This window comes from Trichomycterus rosablanca, unplaced genomic scaffold (genome assembly GCF_030014385.1).
Source record: "Trichomycterus rosablanca isolate fTriRos1 unplaced genomic scaffold, fTriRos1.hap1 scaffold_176, whole genome shotgun sequence".
Classification (NCBI taxonomy): domain Eukaryota; kingdom Metazoa; phylum Chordata; class Actinopteri; order Siluriformes; family Trichomycteridae; genus Trichomycterus; species Trichomycterus rosablanca.
The window spans coordinates 69656-92454 of NW_026947004.1; the positions used below are offsets into that span (position 1 = coordinate 69656).

Genomic DNA, 22799 nt, shown 5'->3' on the forward strand with positions numbered 1-22799 from the left:
ATGTTGCTAGCTCTTGTGTTTAGTTCTCGTTACTAGCTTTGTTACTCGCTCTTGTGTTTAGTTTTGGTTACTAATAAAGTTTTAGTTATTTTACATCTCTGCGTATGTGTCCGCCCCTCAGTGTCTCGGTCCCTTGACCCCGCGTAACATAATAGTTCCCCCAAACTCCGAAGGACACAGCGAGATGTTTTTTGTTCCCAGGTTCCCCGAATTTGACTCCATGGGATTCCCTCAGACCTTCCCGATCTGTAGGCCAGCTCCCTATGATGGAAGCAACCCTTGGGTCGAGGGCTTCCTGCTTCAGAGCCAGCTCTACCTGCAAGACCTTCTCGACCCTCAGCCTTCTGAAACACAAAAGGTGGTGTTCATGATGTCAAGGCTGAGGGGTGCTGTGTGAGAATGGGCTAGGCAGCTCTGGTCTGAGAAGGGAGCTGAGCTGAACTCGGTTAAGGAGTTTGAGGGCCTCATGAGAGCCAAATTTACAGGTAAAAACCTGTATGTGTTTGGTACAGGGAAGTTGGTGAAACCTCCTGTACCCATTGGACGCGCTCTACGCAGCAAAGCGCCCACTGCAGCTTATACCCGGCATCCAGTGCCTACTGGGGATGTGACTATTCCCCCAGTACCCACTGCCGATGTGGTCCGGGTGCCAGTGCCCGCTCAAAATGCTCGTGACCGTCCCAGATCTTTGTTAGGTCAGGATCGTGTGTTTGGTGGTGCTTCTTGTGGTGACCCCAGGGGCTCCAGGGGTCCTTTTGTTTGTTTGCCGCCTTTAGTTTCAGGTGCTCGGGTTCGGGTGGGTTCTCTGCCGGTTCCATCTGTTTCCTTGACTCATAGTCAGTCTGAGTCTTTGTCTAGGAAAGTTTTTGACTGTATCGCGCCAGTTCGAGTAGCTTCATGTTTGCCAGTGTCGAGTTCAGTTCAGGTTCAGGTCAGTCAGCCGGTCATGTCTTGTCCGTATGTCCAAGTTCGTCCTGTCTATAAGTCAGGTTCTATGAGTTCTAGTTGGTCTATTCCGGTTCTGCGTTCATCTGTCTCTGTCGGCCGTGGGTGTCAGTCAGCAGGTCAGGGTTTCAGAGATGGTCTGTCTGTACTTTCTGGACCTCCTGCCGCCCAGGCAGAGTCGAACAGTTCCAAGTCATCTCCAGTTTTGTTTCCTGTTAAAGTTCCAAGCTTTATGTTCCAGTCTGCAGAGTTCAAGCCACAGTCTACTACAGACAATTCTCCTTCAGCTCTGCTGCTGCCGCCACCTGGTTCCAAACAGCTGATTTCAAGACGAATCTTCAGGTTCTAAGCAACTGATTCAAGATGAATCTTCAGGTTTCAAGCAGCTCATTTCGGACGCCTCTCCAGGGTCCTCGCAGCTGAGTGATGTTTCTCCAGTGTTTTCGCAGTTGACTTCGGACGCCTCTCCAGGGTCCTCACAGCTGTTTCAAAGAGTTTCTCAAGGATTTTCGCAGCTGACTTCAGACGCCTCTCCAGGGTCCTCGCAGCTGACTCAAGGAGTTTCTCAAGGGTTTTCGCAGCTGAGTGACGTTTCTACAGTGTTTTCGCAGCTTATTTCGGATGCCTCTTCTCAAGGGTTTTTGCAGCTGATTCCGGACGCCTCTCCAGGGTCCTCGCAGCTGATTCAAGAAGTTTCTCAAGGATTTTCGCAGCTGACTTCGGACGCCTCTCCAGGGTCCTCGCAGCTGATTCAAGGAGTTTCTCAAGGATTTTCGCAGCTTACTTCGGACGCCTCTCCAGGGTCCTCGCAGCTGACTCAAGGAGTTTCTCAAGGGTTTTCGCAGCTGACTTCGGACGCCTCTCTAGGGTCCTCGCAGCTGATTCAAGAAGTTTCTCAAGGATTTTCGCAGCTGACTTCGGACGCCTCTCCAGGGTCCTCGCAGCTGATTCAAGGAGTTTCTCAAGGATTTTCGCAGCTTACTTCGGACGCCTCTCCAGGGTCCTCGCAGCTGACTCAAGGAGTTTCTCAAGGGTTTTCGCAGCTGAGTGACGTTTCTACAGTGTTTTCGCAGCTTATTTCGGATGCCTCTTCTCAAGGGTTTTTGCAGCTGATTCCGGACGCCTCTCCAGGGTCCTCGCAGCTGATTCAAGAAGTTTCTCAAGGATTTTCGCAGCTGACTTCGGACGCCTCTCTAGGGTCCTCGCAGCTGATTCAAGGAGTTTCTCAAGGATTTTCGCAGCTTACTTCGGACGCCTCTCCAGGGTCCTCGCAGCTGACTCAAGGAGTTTCTCAAGGGTTTTCGCAGCTGAGTGACGTTTCTACAGTGTTTTCGCAGCTTATTTCGGATGCCTCTTCTCAAGGGTTTTTGCAGCTGATTCCGGACGCCTCTCCAGGGTCCTCGCAGCTGATTCAAGAAGTTTCTCAAGGATTTTCGCAGCTGACTTTGGACGCCTCTCCAGGGTCCTTGCAGCTGATTCAAGGAGTTTCTCAAGGATTTTCGCAGCTTACTTCGGACCCCTCTCCAGGGTCCTCGCAGCTGACTCAAGGAGTTTCTCAAGGGTTTTCGCAGCTGAGTGACGTTTCTACAGTGTTTTCGCAGCTTATTTCGGATGCCTCTTCTCAAGGGTTTTTGCAGCTGATTCCGGACGCCTCTCCAGGGTCCTCGCAGCTGATTCAAGAAGTTTCTCAAGGGTTTTCACAGTTGACTCAAGACGCCTCACCAGGGTCCAAGCAGCTGTTTCAGGACGTTTCTCAAGGGTTTTTGCAGCTGATTCCGGACGCCTCTCCAGGGTCCTCGCAGCTGACTCAAGGAGTTTCTCAAAGGTTTTTGCAGCTGATTAATGACATTTCTCCAGTGTTTTCGCAGCTGACTCCGGACGCCTCTTCGCCAGGGTCCTCGCAGCTGACTCCGGACGCCTCTTCTCAAGGGTCCTCGCAGCTGACTCCGGACGCCTCTTCTCAAGGGTCCTCGCAGCTGACTGTGGACGCCTCTTCTCAAGGATCCACGCAGCTGACTCCGGACGCCTCTTCTCAAGGGTCCTCGCAGCTGACTCCGGACGCCTCTTCTCAAGGGTCCTCACAGCTGACTCCGGACGCCTCTTCTCAAGGGTCCTCGCAGCTGACTCCGGACGCCTCTTTTCCAGGGTCCTCGCAGCTGACTCCCGAAGCCTCTTCGCCAGGCTCCACGCAGCTGACTCCCGAAGCCTCTTTGCCAGGCTCCACGCAGCTGGTTTTTGGTCTCATGTCGGCGCCCCCCGATGGCGCTTTAGTTCTCAAGTCGGCGCCCCCCGAGGGCGCTTTAGTTCTCAAGTCGGCGCCCCCTGATGGCGCTTTTGGTCTCAACTCGGCGCCCCTCGATGGCGCTTTTGTTCTTTCGTCGGCGCCCCCCGTTGGTGCTTCTGGTTTTCCGTCTACGGCCTGTGTTCCAGCACTTGTCATGCCTGCCTCAGAACTTTCTAAATGACTTCAAATTTGCCCTGCAGGGCCCAGGACCTCCTTGTGTGTTTTTTTTTTTTTTTTTTTTTTTTTTTTTTTGTGGAAGGCACTCCAGGAGTAGTGCCTTCAGGAGGGGGCTTCGGTCACAAGGAGCTCCTGTGTGCCACGCCCCCCTGTCCATGAGCACACACTGTCTCCTGCCACACCCCTTCTCTCATTGGTTCATGTGGACTAATTACCTCCAGCTGCTCCTTATTTAAGGAGGCAGCCTTTGTACAGACGCTGGGAACTATTTTGGGTTGGTTTGGACTTCTTGACAGCTCTTGTGTTTAGCTCTTGTGTTTAGCTCTCGTGTTTAGCTCTCGTTGCTAGCTGTGTTACTAGCTCCTGTGTTTAGCTCTTGTTACTAGTTATGTTACTAGTTCCTGTGTTTAGCTCTTGTTACTAGTTATGTTACTAGCTCCTGTGTTTAGCTCTTGTTACTAGTTATGTTACTAGCTCCTGTGTTTAGCTCTTGTCACTAGCTATGTTGCTAGCTCTTGTGTTTAGTTCTCATTACTAGCTTTGTTACTCACTCTTGTGTTTAGTTTTGGTTACTAATAAAGTTTTAGTTATTTTACATCTCTGCGTATGTGTCCGCCCCTCAGTGTCTCGGTCCTTTGACCCCGCGTGACACATTAAAAATAAATCCTTGATGTGCTCATAGCTACACAATCAGATGAGAAATTATGTTTTGCAAAACCAATTTTGCTTGTTGTCAAAATGCAAAGATCCATATTTCAAACATATTGTGTCTAATGTTAAGATCCTAAAATAATAATAATAATAATAAAACTCTGAGTTAATATCAATGACTCATGTGGTCTGTGTCTGATTGATACTTTACTGCAGTGCACCTAATCTCACACCATTAAAGCATTAATAGCCATAAATGAATTCTTTTTAAATATGACTGATGAGAAATCTGATGAAAATTGAACAGTCTTGTAGCCAATGAACCATAATACTTGAACCCTTTGTGCATGCTTCAGGTATGCAAGAGCTTCAATCAGATTCTTATTTGATATGACTTTCATGTTTATTGTGTGATTGACTAAACATTGGCAAGGTTTACACTTTTTTAAAATAGTAGTGTAAAAGTTAGACTTTGTTTTTAAACACCAGTTCAGCTTAGATCTACAAAGACTGCATACACCCTGTGTTCTTATTATATTGTACCCTTATATTGTACATTTTGAATAACATTTATATGTAGGTTTTGTTGTAATTTTTTATACCTTATTAAATACAGTTGATTGCACATCACAGCATATTTGCAAGTAACTGTTTTCTGTCATTGAAAGCATTCCACATTCTGTCTTGGGTAGAATTGGCTAATACTACAAACCGTCTGCGTTGTGATTGGCTACTTCGATTTGCTCTAAGTGTCCAGTGCGTTGTAATGTATATAAATAACAACAGTACAATAAAAACAAAAGTTATATTTATAATAAACTAAAGTGTTGGATATAAAATATACACATATATATATTGTTAGGTTTTTCGGAACATAACAACATTATTAAACGTAAATGTAATATGGGAAGTTTTCCGGCATTCACCCACGTGGTCCTTTGTTCAAAATGGCGCCGGCCATGCTCCCTTCCTGACTCCTGCCGAGGGGGGGGAGGCGGAGCCCTGGGCTTGTTTGGCGCATTTCATTGGCTCCACCAGCAGTGAAGGAGGAGGAGCCTAGCTTAGTTTAAAAAAAACCCGCGCTCAGACGCAGGGAAGTCTAGTCTGGCTTTTTTGGCTGGCGAGGATCTGGATTGCAGGAGAAAAGGAACGCCGATCGGCTTAGCTCTGCACAGATCATTTCTCACACTTAATAAAGGGTATTTGAAGAGCACTTTCTGGATTCTCCGACTGCTTCTTCAGGACCTCTCGACAAAAAGATTCGTCGTAACAATATATATATATATATATATATATAAAAATAAAATCACTTACCAAGTACAGAATCCTGAAGTGAATGGACTCTTTGCACAACTACTTCCGCATTTTCTTTAGTGCTGCTCCGGCGTTTCCGGTTCGGCGCTTCCGGTTTTCCACTACATTCGCAATGGCGGTATTTTTCAGTCGGTGTTTGCAGGAGCTTCCAAAAATGAACGTTAACGACGTTCATCGGATATGTAAGAAGACCAGTAAAGCCCCCTCTAGCAAGCTGGAGAAGGGCTTTAAATTGTATGCCTCGTCATACATCCACAACTACGAAGGTAAGGAAACGCTTATCTTATATTTTATGTTAGCCCGCGATGTACGGAAATAAGCTAGTTAGCTAGCGTTAGCAAGGGTAACTACATTAGTGTTAGCTGGGTTAGTTTGTCCTGTTGACAAGTGGAAGTATTATGTTGAAACTGCAACTTTGCTGTTGTTCATGATATTTACTTCTAGGCATGTTTTCCATTAAAATTATTACGTTTTATGTCTTTTTTCACCGTTATGCTATAATGGTCAGTATTGCTAACACAGCTTAACAGCATGAAAACGTTGCTAATTTGTTTACAAACGATGAGGTATCTAGCTATCTAATGTACAAACTGCACAGTTAATTTGTATGTTATTTTTATTCAGTGTCAAATAGGGACAGGCTGTCAGGGGAGGTCAGTGTGAGAGCCTTGTGCTACAGATCCATGAAGAAGAACGAGTCAGCGCACAGCTTACGAGTAGGGAGGAAGTGTAGGGCTAAACCAGGGGTTTCAGACTTCTCTCCTGTGTCCACAGCACTGCAGAGTTTAGCATTGACCTTATTTAATGTTTACTTCTTATATAACTGTCTTGTTCTAAAATTGGGTTAGGGTTAGGGTTAGGAGCACCCAGGAGCTGAGTTTGACCCTCTATGGCAGTGTTTCTCAGTCATGTTCCTGACCACTCCATACAGTTTTAAATATTCCATGATTCAACGTACCAAGTATTCGATATACCTGATCTAGCTCCAACTATTTATCAAACCAACTGTTTATCAAGCCACTAGTGAAGTGGATCATGTGTGTTGAGCTATGAGAGTTACCAGAAGTAGGATTAAGAGACACTGCTCTAGCAATGAACATATTGGCAAACCAGGATTCCCAAAGTCAGTCCTATGAATGCCATACTTTGCACATTTTTGTGTTTCCCCCACATGACCAGCCCTTACTTAGGTAATGAGCTGAATCTGGTGTGCTAGATTAGGAAAAGCACAAAAATATGCAAAACATGGGGTTTAATGACTGGGTTGGGATCTCGGTTTGCTCTAAAGTTCAGATGTTCAAATCAGTGTTCACTGTTCTTTGATGTTCTATGTTCTATATCCAAAACCTATTGCTATAAAATAAGCAAGAGGTTCCAGGTTCCATTCTTGGGGTACTTATGCCATACACATTTTTTTCCTCTCCATTTTAAAACACTTTACTCAGGCTCACCCATGAGGAACTTAATTTGTTAATTAGTTAAATCAGGTTTTAGATAAGGTAAAACAAAAAAGTGATATGGGATCCCCAGGACTGGTATAGGAACCCCTGAATTAAACAGTCATTACTAATTTTGCTTACCCCCTTACAGATCGGACTACGTGATTCATCTCCTGTTGTGCTGACACACACATGCTGTTCATGTGTTGCAGGCACTGCCCTATGCAACCACATAGTGGCTTTGCTTTTTCAAACTGCACATTTCTCTCAGCTCAGTGTGCCAGTAGTTCCTCCTGTGCACAGCTGTACTGAAACTGAACAGCGCTGGCACAAACCTCGGACAATTGTAAGTTTATTAAAATCACACTTGATAAGCATTCTAATTTAATGCACTGTCTGACCTGCATTACAGCAACTTTTGTCTCTCTTATAAGGGTGTAAAGCCAGGTCCAATCAACAGCATGGTGATCACAAAACCTGTGCCAAATCGAACGTGTCAAGGCGGAGTTAGGTAAGGTGATTCATTACTTTACAAATCTGCTCATTAGACCTGCAGTTGTACAATTTACCTGCTCTACCACACCTAAAATGTATAACTTTTTATAGTTATATATAGTTTTATAGTTAAATAGTTTATAGAGCTATAAATAGTTAATAATTAGCTTTAATTTATTATTAACCTGAATGCTTATAGTTTGGGGTATTGTCTGTACTTAAATTTGTAGGAGTGGACTCTACAGGGGAATGGTGGGCCCTTTACCAGATCCATGCATGTTTAGAGTGGCAGAGGCTTATGAAAAATTCAGCCTTGAAGACAAACCACTGGTGACCACCATGGGCATGGAACTCAACAAACCAGCTGTGCAGTGTGCATTTGGTATGGTGCAGGAGGGCAGTGTTCTGTCATATCAGCAGCCTGTTTTACCATCACGACACATCACGCTGCATCCTGATGTTCCATCAACCCCACTTCTGCCTCTGAAAGACCACCACCTTGATGCACCCACCTGTGCTTTTGTGTGCACTGAACATGAGCTTTTTCACATGAAATCTTTGGAGGTGTCACTTGATATGGCTCACAAAATTGAGGTGTCCACTCGGGAGCAGAGTTCTTGTGCTGACTGGCATCTGCTCCGCAAGCCTAGAGTAACAGCCTCACGTTTTCGTGAGGTATGCCATGTCAGAGGGCAAAGCTCTGCAGAGTCTCTTGCTGAGCGCATCATCAGAGGTACCAGACAGACGGCAGAAATGAAGAGAGGTGTAGAGATGGAGTTCGGGGCAGCATCTGAATATTGCAGGATGCTCAACGTTAACTACACACCATGTGGCCTCATCATTCACCCAGATGCCCCCTGGCTTGGCGCATCCCCTGATGGTGTCGTATTTGACCCAACTGTATACCCCCAGTTTGGCTTGGTGGAGATTAAATGCCCTAATGTAAAGAACTATATTGACTGTAAGTGTCTGTATAAGGAGTACGGATCTTCAAAACTAAAGAAGACACATGCGTATTACTGGCAGATTCAAGGTCAGTTACTAATCAGCGGGTTGAACTGGTGTGATTTTGTGGTGTGGGCTCAGGAGGATTTCTTTGTGGAGCGGATTTACATGGATGCAGATGTACAAAGACAAATTCGTGAGAAGACTTTTTTTTTTTACGTCTACACATACATGACAAAATATCTGTCACTGAAGTGTTAACATAAAAGAATGGAAACAGAATTTGATTAGAATTAATGTTTTATTGTACAAAGAGTATACAAAATATTTACAGAACCTGGTGTGTCCAAACTATGCTCTTATACAGTTTAATAAATACATCATTTGTGGACAGAAATTAGTAAATGTAAATATTCACTTATTAAATTATAGGCATGGTGGCTAAGTGGGTAGCACTGTCGCCTCACAGCAAGGTCCTGGGTTCGATCCCCAGGTGGGGCGGTCCAGGTCCTTTCTGTGTGGAATTTGCATGTTCTCCCTGTGTCTGTGTAGGTTTCCTCCGGGTGCTCCGGTTTCCTCCCACAGTTCAAAGACATGCAAGTGAGGTAAATTGAAGATACAAAATTGTCTGTGACTGTGTTTGATATAAACTTGTGAACTGATTAACTTTGTGTAATGAGTAACTACCGTTACTGTCTACGGAGGGCAAAAAAAGACATAAGTATAAATAAATAAATGCACAAATAAATAATGCAATAAATACATTAATAAATACATTTTCATCATGAAAAAGGACATATTTAAATAAATGTCTTGAATCTATTTCTATATTTCCATACATCAGACTTTATTTGGGCTGTTTCTGTATTTCTATATTTATTTATTTATTTCTGTATTTCCACATTTCTGCATTTATGTATTTCTGTGTCTGTATGTTAATAAGGTAGGCGGTCCTATCCTCACTCTACAGCAGGATTGGTTAGCGAGTTGCAATTGTTTCCACTCTACTACTAATGCCTGTTGGTCCTACAGCGGCTGCGTTCCAGGGAACAAGCAACAAGTTGTCGATGTTCATTCATTTTAAGCAGTCCTGTGTTACTGATGGCGATTTTTTACGAGTCATTGCAAATGATTTAAGATCATCACAGAAATAAATAAATAAATATAGAAATACAGAAACAGCCCAAATAAAGTCTGATGTATGGAAATATAGAAATAGATTCAGGACATTTATTTAAATGTGTCCTTTTTCATGATGGAAAATGTATTTATTTATTTATTTATTGCATTATTTATTTGTGAATTTATTTATTTACACTTGTCATTTTTCGTCCTCCATACCTGTCATAAATGTAACCAAAGTGTAAAACATGATGTTAAAATCCTAATAAGACAAACAAACAAAAATAAATCATATGTTTACTTAATGAAACAGTGTTTGTGTTTTTATGTAAAGAACTTGTGTGTAATGCAAATTATTTACATGTTTGCTTAATTAAATCAGGAGCTGAATTTAAAGTGTTGAGAAATACAACAGTATAAACTACAGAGGGCATGGGGTCTCTAGGACTGGAACTACCGCTTTATTTAACCCATGTCTTAACTAGTGCTTTGTTTTGGTAGTTTGACAACAGGCATGCCACTGTAAATAACTGGTTAATGTTTACTGTATGGGAAAGGGAAATTACTCCATCAAAGAACTTGTTTTGTTTAATTCTCCTAATTACACGTTCTACATGTACTCTAAGTCGAGCTATGGATTGTGTTTCATTAACCTGGTATGCAGGCATCTGATTTTGCTTTGACAGAAATGGTGGGCAGTAGACTTTGCACTTAACACAATCAGTAATTAGGAAGCCCTTGTCAACCATCACTGCCATTTCTTTTGTGAGCAACTTGGCCAATCCTGACTGTTTGAATATCTCTTTGTCACTCACTGACCCAGCATAAAGTGAGGAGACAAATGTCACTGCACCATGTGGGGCTATACCAACCAGGCCCTTCATGGTGCAGTGAGACTTGTATGTGGAGTACATCTCACTTTGTAGGAGTGGTGATGATGGTGTCTGACACCTGAGCTCAGTGCAGTCCAAGATTACCTGAGTATCAGGAAAGTCTCGGAACTCTGAAGGGAGGTTGTTTTTCACTTCCTCTGGTGACAACCAAATGCACACAGATCCAAGAAGCGTGTAGAGAAAGTTTGTCCATGTGGAAATAATTCGGCTCACTGTGGAAGGATGGATGTTAAAACGGTGTCCCAAGTCTCTCTCTGTAAGCCCAACAGAGAGGTACACAAGGAAGAGGAAAAATTCATCAACTGGCTGCAGCACCTGCCTCTGTGAAGTAAAATGTAAAAAATGTACAATTATGACATGTACAAACAACCTCACTAAAGCATTATAATACTTTTAAGCCTCAAGCAATCTGAGACTGCACTGACCTCTAGTGTCAGACACCACAACTATAAGGTAAGGCTGTTTAACACATTGTAAATAAGACAACATTTATAACATCTGGTCATTTATTCCAAATATTACTATAACATAAACTGTATAGCAGGAGTCATCAGTTGGGGTGGGGTGGTAGTGTCTAGAACAGCTGCTGATTTCCCTGCTCAGATACACAACTTCAAGTGTGATACTGTGAAATAAAAATATGACCTACTTCAAGTAGGTGTGTTACAGCAAGAAAATCAGTAGTTGTGCTGGGCACTGACTCCACTGACCCATAAGCCTGGAACTGATGACCTGTGATTTAGTTCATAAAAATTATCCTACCCCTGACATTCATGAATGGGTCACCTCTTCGTTCTTCGTAGCTGCAGCTTTGGCTCTTGAGACGCGAACCATTTTGTGGATGGATGGCTCAATCAGCCACCAAAACGCCATTAAGTGGTCATAGCTTGGGAATCTGTTGGCAAATTTAATATATTAACCTTTTGAACAGCAAACTGGTTATTAAAGTGGCAGTGCATTTAATCTATAGCTGTGTTCACTACACGTTACCTGGTGTAAAATCGGATGTCCTCGTCGGAGCCGGCGAAACGTTGCAGCCCAAATGTTAGCTGGACACGTAGTTCATGCAGTTGATTTCTCAGCTCCTCCACTTCACGGGACAGATCTTCATTTTCAGCGCAAGACATGTCTAGCGATGATGGCTCAGGAGCAGAACAATAATCATGATCCATTGTAGGATCAGTTGATGGATCTTCCAGGGGGGTTGGGTCAGCCGGTCTTTCTCTCCTCTCCCACACACTTAGCTGTGGAGCCGGAGTGCTGTAGCCGTTCCATTCAAAAAGCAATGGTACTGCACCCTTCGTCAATCTTCTCCGACCTTCTGGAACTTTTGGTTCAACCATGTGGTCTGGTAAGAAATGTCTGCTACAGACCTTCGTATGAGGCGAAATAGTAAAGTTGTCCCGACGGATGTTTATTAGCCACTGCCTCCTGAGTTCACTCTGAGTTGGGAAGCTATGAAAACTTAAACTTCCATTAAACTTCGCCGACGCCGAGCAAAGAGGAACACAACAGTGCTCTGAATATTTCTTAAGCTGTTTCTGGAAATGTTCCGATTTCAAAACTTTACGCCGGACACTCATTTTAATTTCGCGAAGGTTTTGCGTATGCCGATGAATGTAAACAATACAACCGGAAACGATCAAGCAGCACTATTTGAAAACGGAAATACGTCACAGCCTTGAGTGCAAGTAGTCCAATGGACTATAAGTTAACTGTGCCCCCAGAAAACAGTATCAGGGCTGTAGGAGCATCTGATTGGCTACCTGACATCATTTGGGTTCATTGGAGGTGAAACTGTGGAAGGATTTAAAATAATCTCTCTCTCCACACATCCTTGGAGCAATTATTATTGTTATTAATATTATTATTACTATTATCATTAGTACTATTGTTATTATTATTATTATTATCATTATCATTATTATTATTATTATTATCAGTATTATTATTATTATTATTATATGTTCTTCTGTGTGTTTAGATATTTGATGATGCGTATAAATCTCAGTTGAGCTGTGTGGTGGTGGATGATATTGAACGTTTGCTGGGTGAGGCACATTTATACAGAACAGAATAATAATAATGTTGCTTGTTACAGTGTGTTATTAAATATTGATATGATGATTCACAGATTACGTTCCTATTGGTCCTCGGTTCTCTAATCTGGTTCTACAAGCACTGCTGGTTCTACTGAAGAAAGCTCCACCTCATGTCTGTATCAGACACCTTCCATATACACACTCATATAATGTACTTGTGTGTGTTATTTGTGTGTGTGTAGGGGCGTAAGTTGTTGATTATCGGTACTACGAGTCGTAAGGATGTCCTGCAGGAGATGGAGATGCTGGATGCTTTTAGCACCACCATTCACATCCCCAACATCAGTAGTGGAGATCACTTGGTGGAGGCGCTGGAGGTGCAACACTACATTTACACACACACACACACACACACACACATATATATATATATCATATATACTGTATATATATATATATATATACATATATATATACTGTATATATATATATATATATGTATGTTTGTGTGTGTGTGTGTGTGTAGTTATTAGGTAGTTTTACTGATGCAGAACGAGCCACCATCGCTCAGCAGGTGAAGGGGAAAAGTGTTTGGATTGGAATTAAGAAGCTGCTGATGCTGATTGAGATGTCACTGCAGGTTCGTTATTATCTGGATTGAGTATGAATGTGATTATTGTAGCTGCTGACGTGTGAATGTTTTAGCTGTGATTTGATGTATTGATCGGGATAAGTCGTTATCAGGTTCATTATTGTATTTATTTGTACAGATGGATCAGGAGTATCGCGTCAGTAAATTTCTCTCTCTGCTGCGAGACGAGGGGGCGTAAGTATCTCAACACTTAACATCAACTCATTTACTAAAACCTTACAGGATTTGAGTTCTTTTATCCTCATTTTCAGGCTTATTTTGTTCATTTTCCACCTGAATGTTTTTATGTTTTTATTATTTTTAATTCAAAAAGTTAATAAGATTAATAAAAAATGTATAATAAAATTTATAGTTTAATGTAACAGAAAAAGTAAGTGTCAGAAAAAAATAGCTATGAAATTTTAAAAACTCCAAACACTTTAGGTACTTTTCCACTTAGTATCAGTAGTGCATGACTGGAATGATATCTATCACCATACCAAATTTTCATTCTAAAATAAAAACTGCTCACTGGTACCAACAACCACAAACTGCCTTCAGATCTGAACCTCCTGATCTGAGTCTGTAGATTTTTACACACCATCATTATATGAGTGTACAGCTGTTCCTAATAAAGTGACCAGAAAGTGCAAATTTTTATTCTAAAATAAATTCTTCAGATAAATTCACGTCCCTCCCCCCATTATTTTTTGTTTTGTTTCATTTTAATCTAATAATTAGGCTGGATGAGAACAATCATATCCGAGTGTAGCCTATCTCATCACACCTGCTGGTAAGAGAATCACCGAAATTAATGTAGTTATTAGTAAATATTTCAACCATGAATTCATTTGTAAATAAAAATAATAGTTGTGTGTGGTTGTTTAGCTTTGTGTTTTATTCATGTGCTGAGAATCAGATAATTCACTGGTGTATGGAATCTGAGTGTATTTGTGCTCCTCTGATGGTTCGTTAGCATGATTATGTGCAGTTTAATTGTAGATTTGGAAGCTTGGTGACTGTGATTACTGCAGAAATCTGATTTTTGTGCTTTTCTAACCATCCTCCTCATGGAACAACACACAGTGTGACCATGATGATTTTCTTTCTCTGTCTTTCTGTAGAGAACGTGGCTTCTACAAATAACAACACATCACTATCGACCGACAAACAATCAAATCGGTCAGCTCACACACACACACACACACACACACACAGAGTGTGGGCATGTTAATTAGCGCTGTTAGCCATGTGTGTTTCAAATCTTGTGCTTTTTATGCTGTTCATGTGAATAAAAAATATATAACATAAATGAGATTATAAAGCTGTACGAATGAATTTAAATTCTATCATGAATTCATCACGGTTCACTCTGTATAAGCTGTGTGTTTATATTAGCGTATGTAGTGTTTATGATGCAGCTGTGTAACGTGTAGCTAACTGTATTTAGTATCAGTCTGATTTGATCTGATTCTGTCTGATTCATGCTTCAGTGTTCAGTGTGTAAGACCCAGGGTGCAGATTTTCCAGAGACCAATGTAAAGTAGAGTCTAGACTTGGCCACTTGTTTCCTCTAGTCTTTCAGGTTCAGATCTTTTATTATGTTTAATGTTATTAGGGATTACAGTGCACAACCACTGATTACAGTCCCACAATTAGAAATAGCCAATCAGAGAGCAAGAAAAATTATAAAAGAATAGATTAATACAAAGAAATGTGTTGAACTCATTTATTTAAGTGTAAGGAACATTAAAGGGCGTTCTATTTCTAAACTGTATCAGGCTGCAGAGCTGCTATGTCCCAAATACCTTCCTGTCATTTAAAGAGTGGCAGAATAAGTTCTCCCAAGTGGTGAGATCATTACATCATACACACAGTAAATAGCATGTGGTTTGTGACACAGCCCTTTAGCTCACCGTGAGAAGCAGCATCGCTCCACTCCATGTGCAACCTAAAACATTATATTATACTCAAATATATATTAATATTAAATTAAACTTGAATGTTATTACATTTACCTTGTAAAACTGCTCCGGTACTTTTAGTTCTTGGTTTAAATTCATTCTGTGGTCGGTCACACATTCACAGTGCTGTTTTATTTATAATCTGGATTCAACATCTCAATTTTATTCTCACTTGTTAATTAGTAACATCGTTATCGGTTTTTTTGCATTCATGTGTGAGTGTGTTGGATTTTGCATTGTGTATGGATAATATTTATTGCTAACTGAATAATGTTAAGTGATTTTGCCTGTGTATTACTGTGATTGGTGTTGTGATGTCATCAACATGAATGATGTCATATATATGTCAAAATGATGTAATACTGCAATAAAACACACATGAAAACTGATTTGACTTGAACATGAAAAGCTGTTCATTTACAAGCACAGTAAATGCAAATGAATCTGATTTTACTTAAATAATACAACACAGAGATAAATCTACTTAAGTGCAAATGACCTCATTTTACACTCAAGACAAAGTGTACAGACACCTAAAATAAATAAAATGAATAAATAAAAACATGTTTAGTTGGTGGTAGCTTTAAGACTCAACAGTGACATTCATTTGCTTTATGCAGTAGTTCAGTCATTCAGTCCTGGCCTATTGCTTTTGGCAAACTATCTTTAATTTCCCAAAGTTACCATATGAGAAGCTTTCAGCTTCTTCTGTAGAAACCAGTCGTGAGTTCTTGGTGCTTCATGTTTGTATTGATCTTGGGATCGTACACATACCGGACTCCAAACATGAGCAGCTGAATTATTACCAACATTTTCATTTTTGTTTTGTCTGAACTTTGTTCAGTATTTAAATTTAAAAAAAGAGAATAAATTCTTGTTTCATCTTATTTTATTTATAATAATATTTTAAGGCACAACTCTTAAATGTACAGAACTGTATATAGTTTAATCTTTAAGTACACATAACTAATTACTATAAATATTTGAAATACATAAAATATAAGTTGTTAAATATGTCCCATCACCATTAAAGCATTAAATACATCTTATTACTAATGTTTACATTAATTATGACAGTGAATCTCTATTTTTAGTTTACACACACACACACACACACACACACACACACACACACACACACAGTTTGGAAAGGCTAATGTCTGGGTCTGGATATATACCTTGGAGTGTTTATGATCATTCTAATGTTATTTTTACTTATACATATATTACATCTATAAAATCAGAACTATCTATTCAGAACCTCCAGAACCATTTTAACAGGATGTTTTTGAGTAATCTAGGGTTAGGTATAGTGTAATAGTTGTAGTGTAGCTTTGTAGCTCGATTAATTCTGCTAGTCAGCATGTCATAGCTAGCAATTAAAAAATGAGATGTTTTATTGTGAGATTTTCCCTTGTTTACTTTTACACAATCTTGTGAAACACATTTCCGTCCGGTTGCTTCCTCCATTTAAGTTTTAATTTGTTAGCAATCCCCTGCTCCATCATTTTCTGCTGGATCTGAGGAACAGAAGATGCTTTATTACTATATAATGCAGGATGAAGAAACTGATATGCTGGGATTAGTTTATAACTGGTAGAGAAAGTAAATCCAGCAGCAGTAGACAATGTTTACACCTCAGCCTGTGGATCAGACCCTGACGGAGACCTGCTGCTTTAAAAAGGAGGAACTGTACCAGCAGAACCTTGTAAAGAAACCCACCTTCTGCAAGATTCCATCCTGTACTGCAGGATCGTTCATGTCCTCATTCGACTGAACCTTTAACCTCAGGACACGGTCCTTTGTGACTGATTAAACACACACAGAAACAGTTATCAATGAAACTGATATTATAAAATTAATTACCATTACCATACTCCAAATGAGACTGAAAACAATTTTAACTCACCTTCCTGACAGTAGAAAGGTTTGATGTCTGAGCACTGAGCATCAGCAGCCTGGAAATTAGATAAATAAGCACATTCCTCACTGGAGAGCAAATGATCAGGCTGTCCAGGCTTCCAGGAAATGTCGGCCTTGTTGGTGATATCTAACCAACTCCAGCTCACTAACTTATACAGGCCTAGCCACGTGTATCCAGAGACCATTGCACTTACAACTGAGATTTTGGCTCGATCTAAAGTGCGGGCCAGGCAGGTGTGAAAATTTGTGCAGTAAGTTGATGCTACAGTCCAGCTTGAAATGTTGGAGAAGTAAAAGTAAGTCAGGTCGGTATTGCCTGTCTCTGTAAAAACACACAACTTTAAATACAAAATCGTTACCATGTTCAAATGTAGTTTAAAAAACAAGTCTAACATACTATTCTTTAAAATATATCACTATCCACAGTCAAGTGAGCTATTCGTTCTGATTTACCACCAAGTTAAAATAATATTTTTACTTATACTAATAGTTCATAATAATCTAAATGATTTAATATGAGAGATATTTTAAAAGTAAGGATTATTCAATTAATTAAATTATAAAAATGAAATTAAAAGCAATTTTTAAAAAGTAACTATTACATCATAACAAACCCACTTACCATTATTGCACAGAAAGGGATATGTGTCTGCACAGGGTCGATTATACCATAAGCCACTGGGATCTATCACACCGCACTCTTTGATATTTCCAGTATAATTTACTGGCTGACCAGGACCCCAGTTAAAGAAGAGTATTGGATGATATGCACCCCTAACAAACCACCTCCATCTTACATTTACATTTACAGCATTTAGCAGACGCTTTTATCCAAAGCGACTTACACAATGAGCTGAACATGATGAGCAATTGAGGGTTAAGGGCCTTGCTCAGGGACCCAACAGTAGCAACTTGGTGGTGGCGGGGCTTGAACCGGCAACCTTCTGTTTACTAGTCCAGTACCTTAACCACTGAGCTATCACTGGCTCTTACATTCTTGTACGCCCCGAACCAAGCATCAGAACTGAACTGATGTCTCTGAGCTTCATTTAGAAGTTTAAGTTTGTCGGCACCGCTCATTATGGTAGCCAGTGATGGCTTAGTTACCTTGAAAAAGTAATCTGATTACTGATTACTCCTTTAAAAAGTAACTTAGTTACTTTATGGATTACTTGATTTTAAAAGTAACTAAGTTAGATTACAAGTTACTTTATTAGTTATATAATGCGGAATATTTCAAAGATATTCCTTTGCAATACTTTATCATTTGGCTGCCAACTTGTGTGTACTGATGAGACTTAACTGAATCCCAGAACATGCCAGTGTGAATGCATGGAAAACAAATTTTAATTTTCTTTCAAGAATATGATACAGACTGACCAACACTATTACGCTAAATCAGCATTGAAAATTGACTTTACTTTTAATAGCGGATATTCGCCCAATCTGGCAACACTGGAATGCGCAGAGAAGCTGGCGCTTTTACTCGTAGCGCGCCACGAATACTACTAAATAGTTCTACTGTACTTCTGTAATTGTGTTGGTGGTTGACAATTGTGTTGGGGGCTCCGCCCCTGCCAAGAAGAAAGCAAAAATATCTTTTCACTAAGGAAAATGACAAAAATAGTAACACACAGTAACTTGGATAAGTAACTTTAATCTGATTACTGGATTGGAAATAGTAACGCGTTAGATTACTCGTGAGTACATAAGAGGTTGTGTTTGAGGTCGTTATCCTGTTGGAAAACTGCCATGAGGCCCAGTTTTCGAAGGGAGGGGATCATGCTCTGTTTCAGAATGTCACAGTACATGTTGGAATTCATGTTTCCCTCAATGAACTGCAGCTCCCCAGTGCCAGCAACACTCATGCAGCCCAAGACCATGATGCTACCACCACCATGCTCGACTGTAGGCAAGATACAGTTGTCTCGGTACTTCTCACCAGGGCGCCGCCACACATGCTGGACACCATCTGAGCCAAACAAGTTGATCTTGGTCTCGTCAGACCACAGGGCATTCCAGTAATCCATGTTCTTGGACTGCTTGTCTTCAGCAAACTGTTTGCGGGCTTTCTTGTGCGTCAGCTTCCTTCTGGGATGACGACCATGCAGACCGAGTCGATGCAGTGTGCGGCGTATGGTCTGAGCACTGACAGGCTGACCTCCCACGTCTTCAACCTCTGCAGCAATGCTGGCAGCACTCATGTGTCTATTTTTTAAAGCCAACCTCTGGATATGACGCCGAACACGTGGACTCGACTTCTTCGGTCGACCCTGGCGAAGCCTGTTCCGAGTGGAACCTGTCCTGGAAAACCGCTGTATGACCTTGGCCACCATGCTGTAGCTCAGTTTCAGGGTGTTAGCAATCTTCTTATAGCCCAGGCCATCTTTGTGGAGAGCAACAATTCTATTTCTCACATCCTCAGAGAGTTCTTTGCCATGAGGTGCCATGTTGAATATCCAGTGGCCAGTATGAGAGAATTGTACCCAAAACACCAAATTTAACAGCCCTGCTCCCCATTTACACCTGGGACCTTGACACATGACACCAGGGAGGGACAACGACACATTTGGGCACAATTTGGACATGTTCACTGTGGGGTGTACTCACTTATGTTGCAGCTATTTAGACATTAATGGCTGTGTGTTGAGTTATTTTCAGAAGACAGTAAATCTACACTGCTATACAAGCTGTACACTGACTACTCTAAGTTATATCCAAGTTTCATGTCTATAGTGTTGTCCCATGAAAAGATATAATGAAATATTTGCAGAAATGTGAGGGGTGTACTCACTTTTGTGATACATTGTATATATATATATTATATACTGTACCTAAGATTGTGTCATGGTAGTTGTTTAGTGACTGAACAGAACAGGATAATACAAATGTGTTTTAAGATAGAATATTTTTGATATATACGACTGTCTTGGATGTGCTAAGAATAACAAGGAGCAGACTGTCTCTAATTCAAGGTTAAGTGGAGCCTGTTGTTGGTCAAAATGTAAGAGAATTCAGGCCTAACTGATCATAGAGTAAATTTGATTGTTCATAAAGGATATTAAATAAAGAATCACAAAATTATAAACATGAAATATAAAATGTATTGTAACAGTAGGTGTAGCTCATCAAATGGCTAATGAATGTGCTTTTCTGAGTGTGTGTGTGTGTGTGTGTGTGTGTGTGTGTGTGTGTGTGTGTGTGTGTGTGTGTGTGTGTGTGTGTGTGTGTGTGTGTGTTAGGGTCGGTGTTTGTTTGCCAGTGGGAGTCCGTTTGCTGCTGTAACTCTGGATGATGGCAGGATGGTGATTCTGGGACAGGGGAACAATGCTTACATATTCCCAGGTGTGGATTTGTGTTTTCCTATTTTATTTTTCCAATAATTTGGAAAAATGAATGAGTTGTGGTTTTGGGCCATGAATTCTCTGAGTGTTATTTGGGGTACCTCTGATCTTGGGTCCTGCCAGCGTTTAGAAGCTGTACAAGTAATAACTGAATTTATTTACATCCAGAGGACAAACTTCATCTACAAAAACAATAATAATGATTATCATCTTTATTTAGTGTAAATATATTTTTATTTTGTACTCTTTCACTGTACAGTCTATTATGTTTTTTACCTCGACTAATAGAAATGTGTGTGTGTGTGTGTGTGTGTGTGTGTGTGTGTGTGTGTGTGTGTGTGTGTTAGGTGTGGCTCTGGCAGTAATTCTGAGTGGTGTTAGACACATCAGTGATACGGTGTTCCTCGAGGCTGCAAAGGTAAACATTGTTTGTGTGTGTGTTTGTGTGTTTGTGTGTTGTGTGTGTGTGTGTGTGTGTGTGTGTGTGTGTGTGTGTGTGTGTGTGTGTGTGTGTGTGTGTGTGCGCGTGCACATGCATGTGTTAGGCAACACTCATGCTGCCCATGTTATTAGGATTTTTTGCTTATTAATGTAAGTATTAAATCATCCAACCATGTAGCAGCAGCAGCAGCCACCTATAAACTTATAAAGACTCAGATTAAGATCTTTATGTTGACTTTAAACAGCAGAATAGAAAAATGTATAGCTTTCTTGTTGTGTAATAATTTAGGTTGTATTTCTTAATGCAACGGTGGACTGTATTAAGTGATAATGGTTTTCTAAGGTACTTGTTAGTGTATGTGGCTAAATTTATCACAGTATCATGATGGTTTTTAATATGATGCTGATGGTTATAAGGTCACTCACCTTCTCTCTCTCTCTCTCTCTCTCTCTCTCTCTCTCTCTCTCTCTCTCTCTCTCTCTCTCTCTCTCTCTCTCTGTCTCACTGTTTGTATATGTGTATGTGTATCAGATCTTAGCAGAGCAGTTGACGGATGAGGAACTGAATCAGAATCAGGGTCGTCTCTACCCTCCTCTTTCCAACATTAGGGCGGTTTCTTTACAGATGGCTGTGAGGATAAGATTTGTGTTTATACACACAATGTGAGTAAAATTATGTTGACACCCCTTCTAATTATTGAGTTCAGGTGTTTAGGTCACACCCATTGCTTCCAAGTTTTTTGCAACAGTTTGGTAAAGTTTGTACATCATACAGATACATGCTGTGGAAATGTAATTAAACACATTGTTATCAGTGCTGTGAGTGGAACTAGCGCTCCAACCACAAATATAAAGTGTCTACTGATTGACTAAAGAAAGATAAATACACCTTGTGTTCCTAACTGTCCACCCACAATCAGTGCTAACAGGGTATGTGTTCCCAAAAAAAAAAAAGTGTGTGTGTGTTTGTTTAGGTGGTGGAGTTTCTGTACAGTAAAGGAATGGCATTTCGGTACCCAGAGCCACTGGATAAGGAGGCGTATGTGAGATCCATTGTGTGGAACACGGAGTACGATTCCTTCCTCCCAGACATCTACGAACGGGCTGGAGTGTCCCATAGTCCTATAGTGGAGTAATCATACACCCTATAGCATACACCTGAAACAGTCACACCCTTCATTTACAGCTGTGTAATGTTTAACTATCACACATCCCCATGGGGAGTGATTCCTAAACTCCTTCTGCTAATGTAAATGTACAGTGTTGCTATTAATAAAACACTCCACGTGTGTGTGTGTGTGTGTGTGTGTGTGTGTGTGTGTGTGTGTGTGTGTGTGTGTGTGTTTGTATCAGCTAATACATTTAGTGCTTTGTGTTTCTATGTGTGTTGGTGTGTATTTGAGTTTATTTCACTGCAGGCTTACAGTATTCATTATAATAAAATGTGGGGGTGGGCGGGTGTAGTTGGGTCAGTGAGAAAATCTCGAAAAAAGTGTAACTTTAGTTTCACCCTAAGCTGGATTTTAACATAGGGCCTAGAACCTGAGAGAACTACATGTGCTGCACTCAGCCCACTGTGCTACTCAAACAACGACGTGTTAGATCTGTTGTAACGCTGATATAACCTGTGCACACAATAAGCCTAAAAGTAAAAACTACTTAAAATAAAAAGAAAATGCTTTGTAATTCCCACAGTAACATCAGAAGCCATTCACTCTGTTACAGGTTGAAAAATAGTGAAGAAATAGCCTTTGCTTGATTTGAATGAAGTTGACCCAACAAAGCATGTGTTTGTACCATTTCCATTCTGTTCCAAATGTTGCTGATGTAGAGTTTTATATTTGTATTTGTCTTTCTATTGTTATTTTAAAAATATGCAATTTGCACAGTTAGGTTAGTAATTAGTATAGTTTTGCTTTGTGTTTTCATGTACTCCCATGTAGTGTTTTTAATGTAGAAGTACATTTTCACCAGCTGTAGAAAAGGGCAATGAAACAAGTTTACTTTTAAATACCATGATTATTAGCTCAGGTGGATATTCCAGAAAGCGGGTTTAACAAACTTCAAACTTCAACCTGAACTGCGAGTTGACTTATCTCACCATGTCATAGCCAGAGTTTTCGGATCCACAAAAGCGGATCAGGGTTCGATTACTCAAGTCTGAGTAGATTGAACCCAGCAGAAGCGCG

The 22799-nt window shown here is 40.7% G+C and overlaps 1 protein-coding gene and 1 long non-coding RNA gene across 2 annotated transcripts; both read left to right on the forward strand.

Moving 5' to 3' along the window:
* Nucleotides 1–11518: 11518 nt before the first annotated feature.
* LOC134305981 (vesicle-fusing ATPase-like) lies at nucleotides 11519–15307 on the forward strand. Its single transcript, XM_062990250.1, has 7 exons — nucleotides 11519–11616; nucleotides 12250–12316; nucleotides 12400–12479; nucleotides 12550–12684; nucleotides 12834–12947; nucleotides 13078–13133; nucleotides 14063–15307. The coding sequence occupies exons 1-7, from the start codon at nucleotides 11551–11553 to the stop codon at nucleotides 14082–14084; spliced, it is 540 nt and encodes a 179-aa protein (XP_062846320.1). The 5' UTR covers nucleotides 11519–11550; the 3' UTR covers nucleotides 14085–15307.
* Nucleotides 15308–19674: 4367 nt separating this feature from the next.
* On the forward strand, nucleotides 19675–21901 carry LOC134305982 (uncharacterized). The gene is made up of 4 exons (XR_010008876.1): nucleotides 19675–20170; nucleotides 20517–20587; nucleotides 21143–21273; nucleotides 21585–21901. It is a non-coding gene; the product is annotated as an uncharacterized LOC134305982 (long non-coding RNA).
* The last annotated feature ends 898 nt before the right edge of the window (nucleotides 21902–22799 follow it).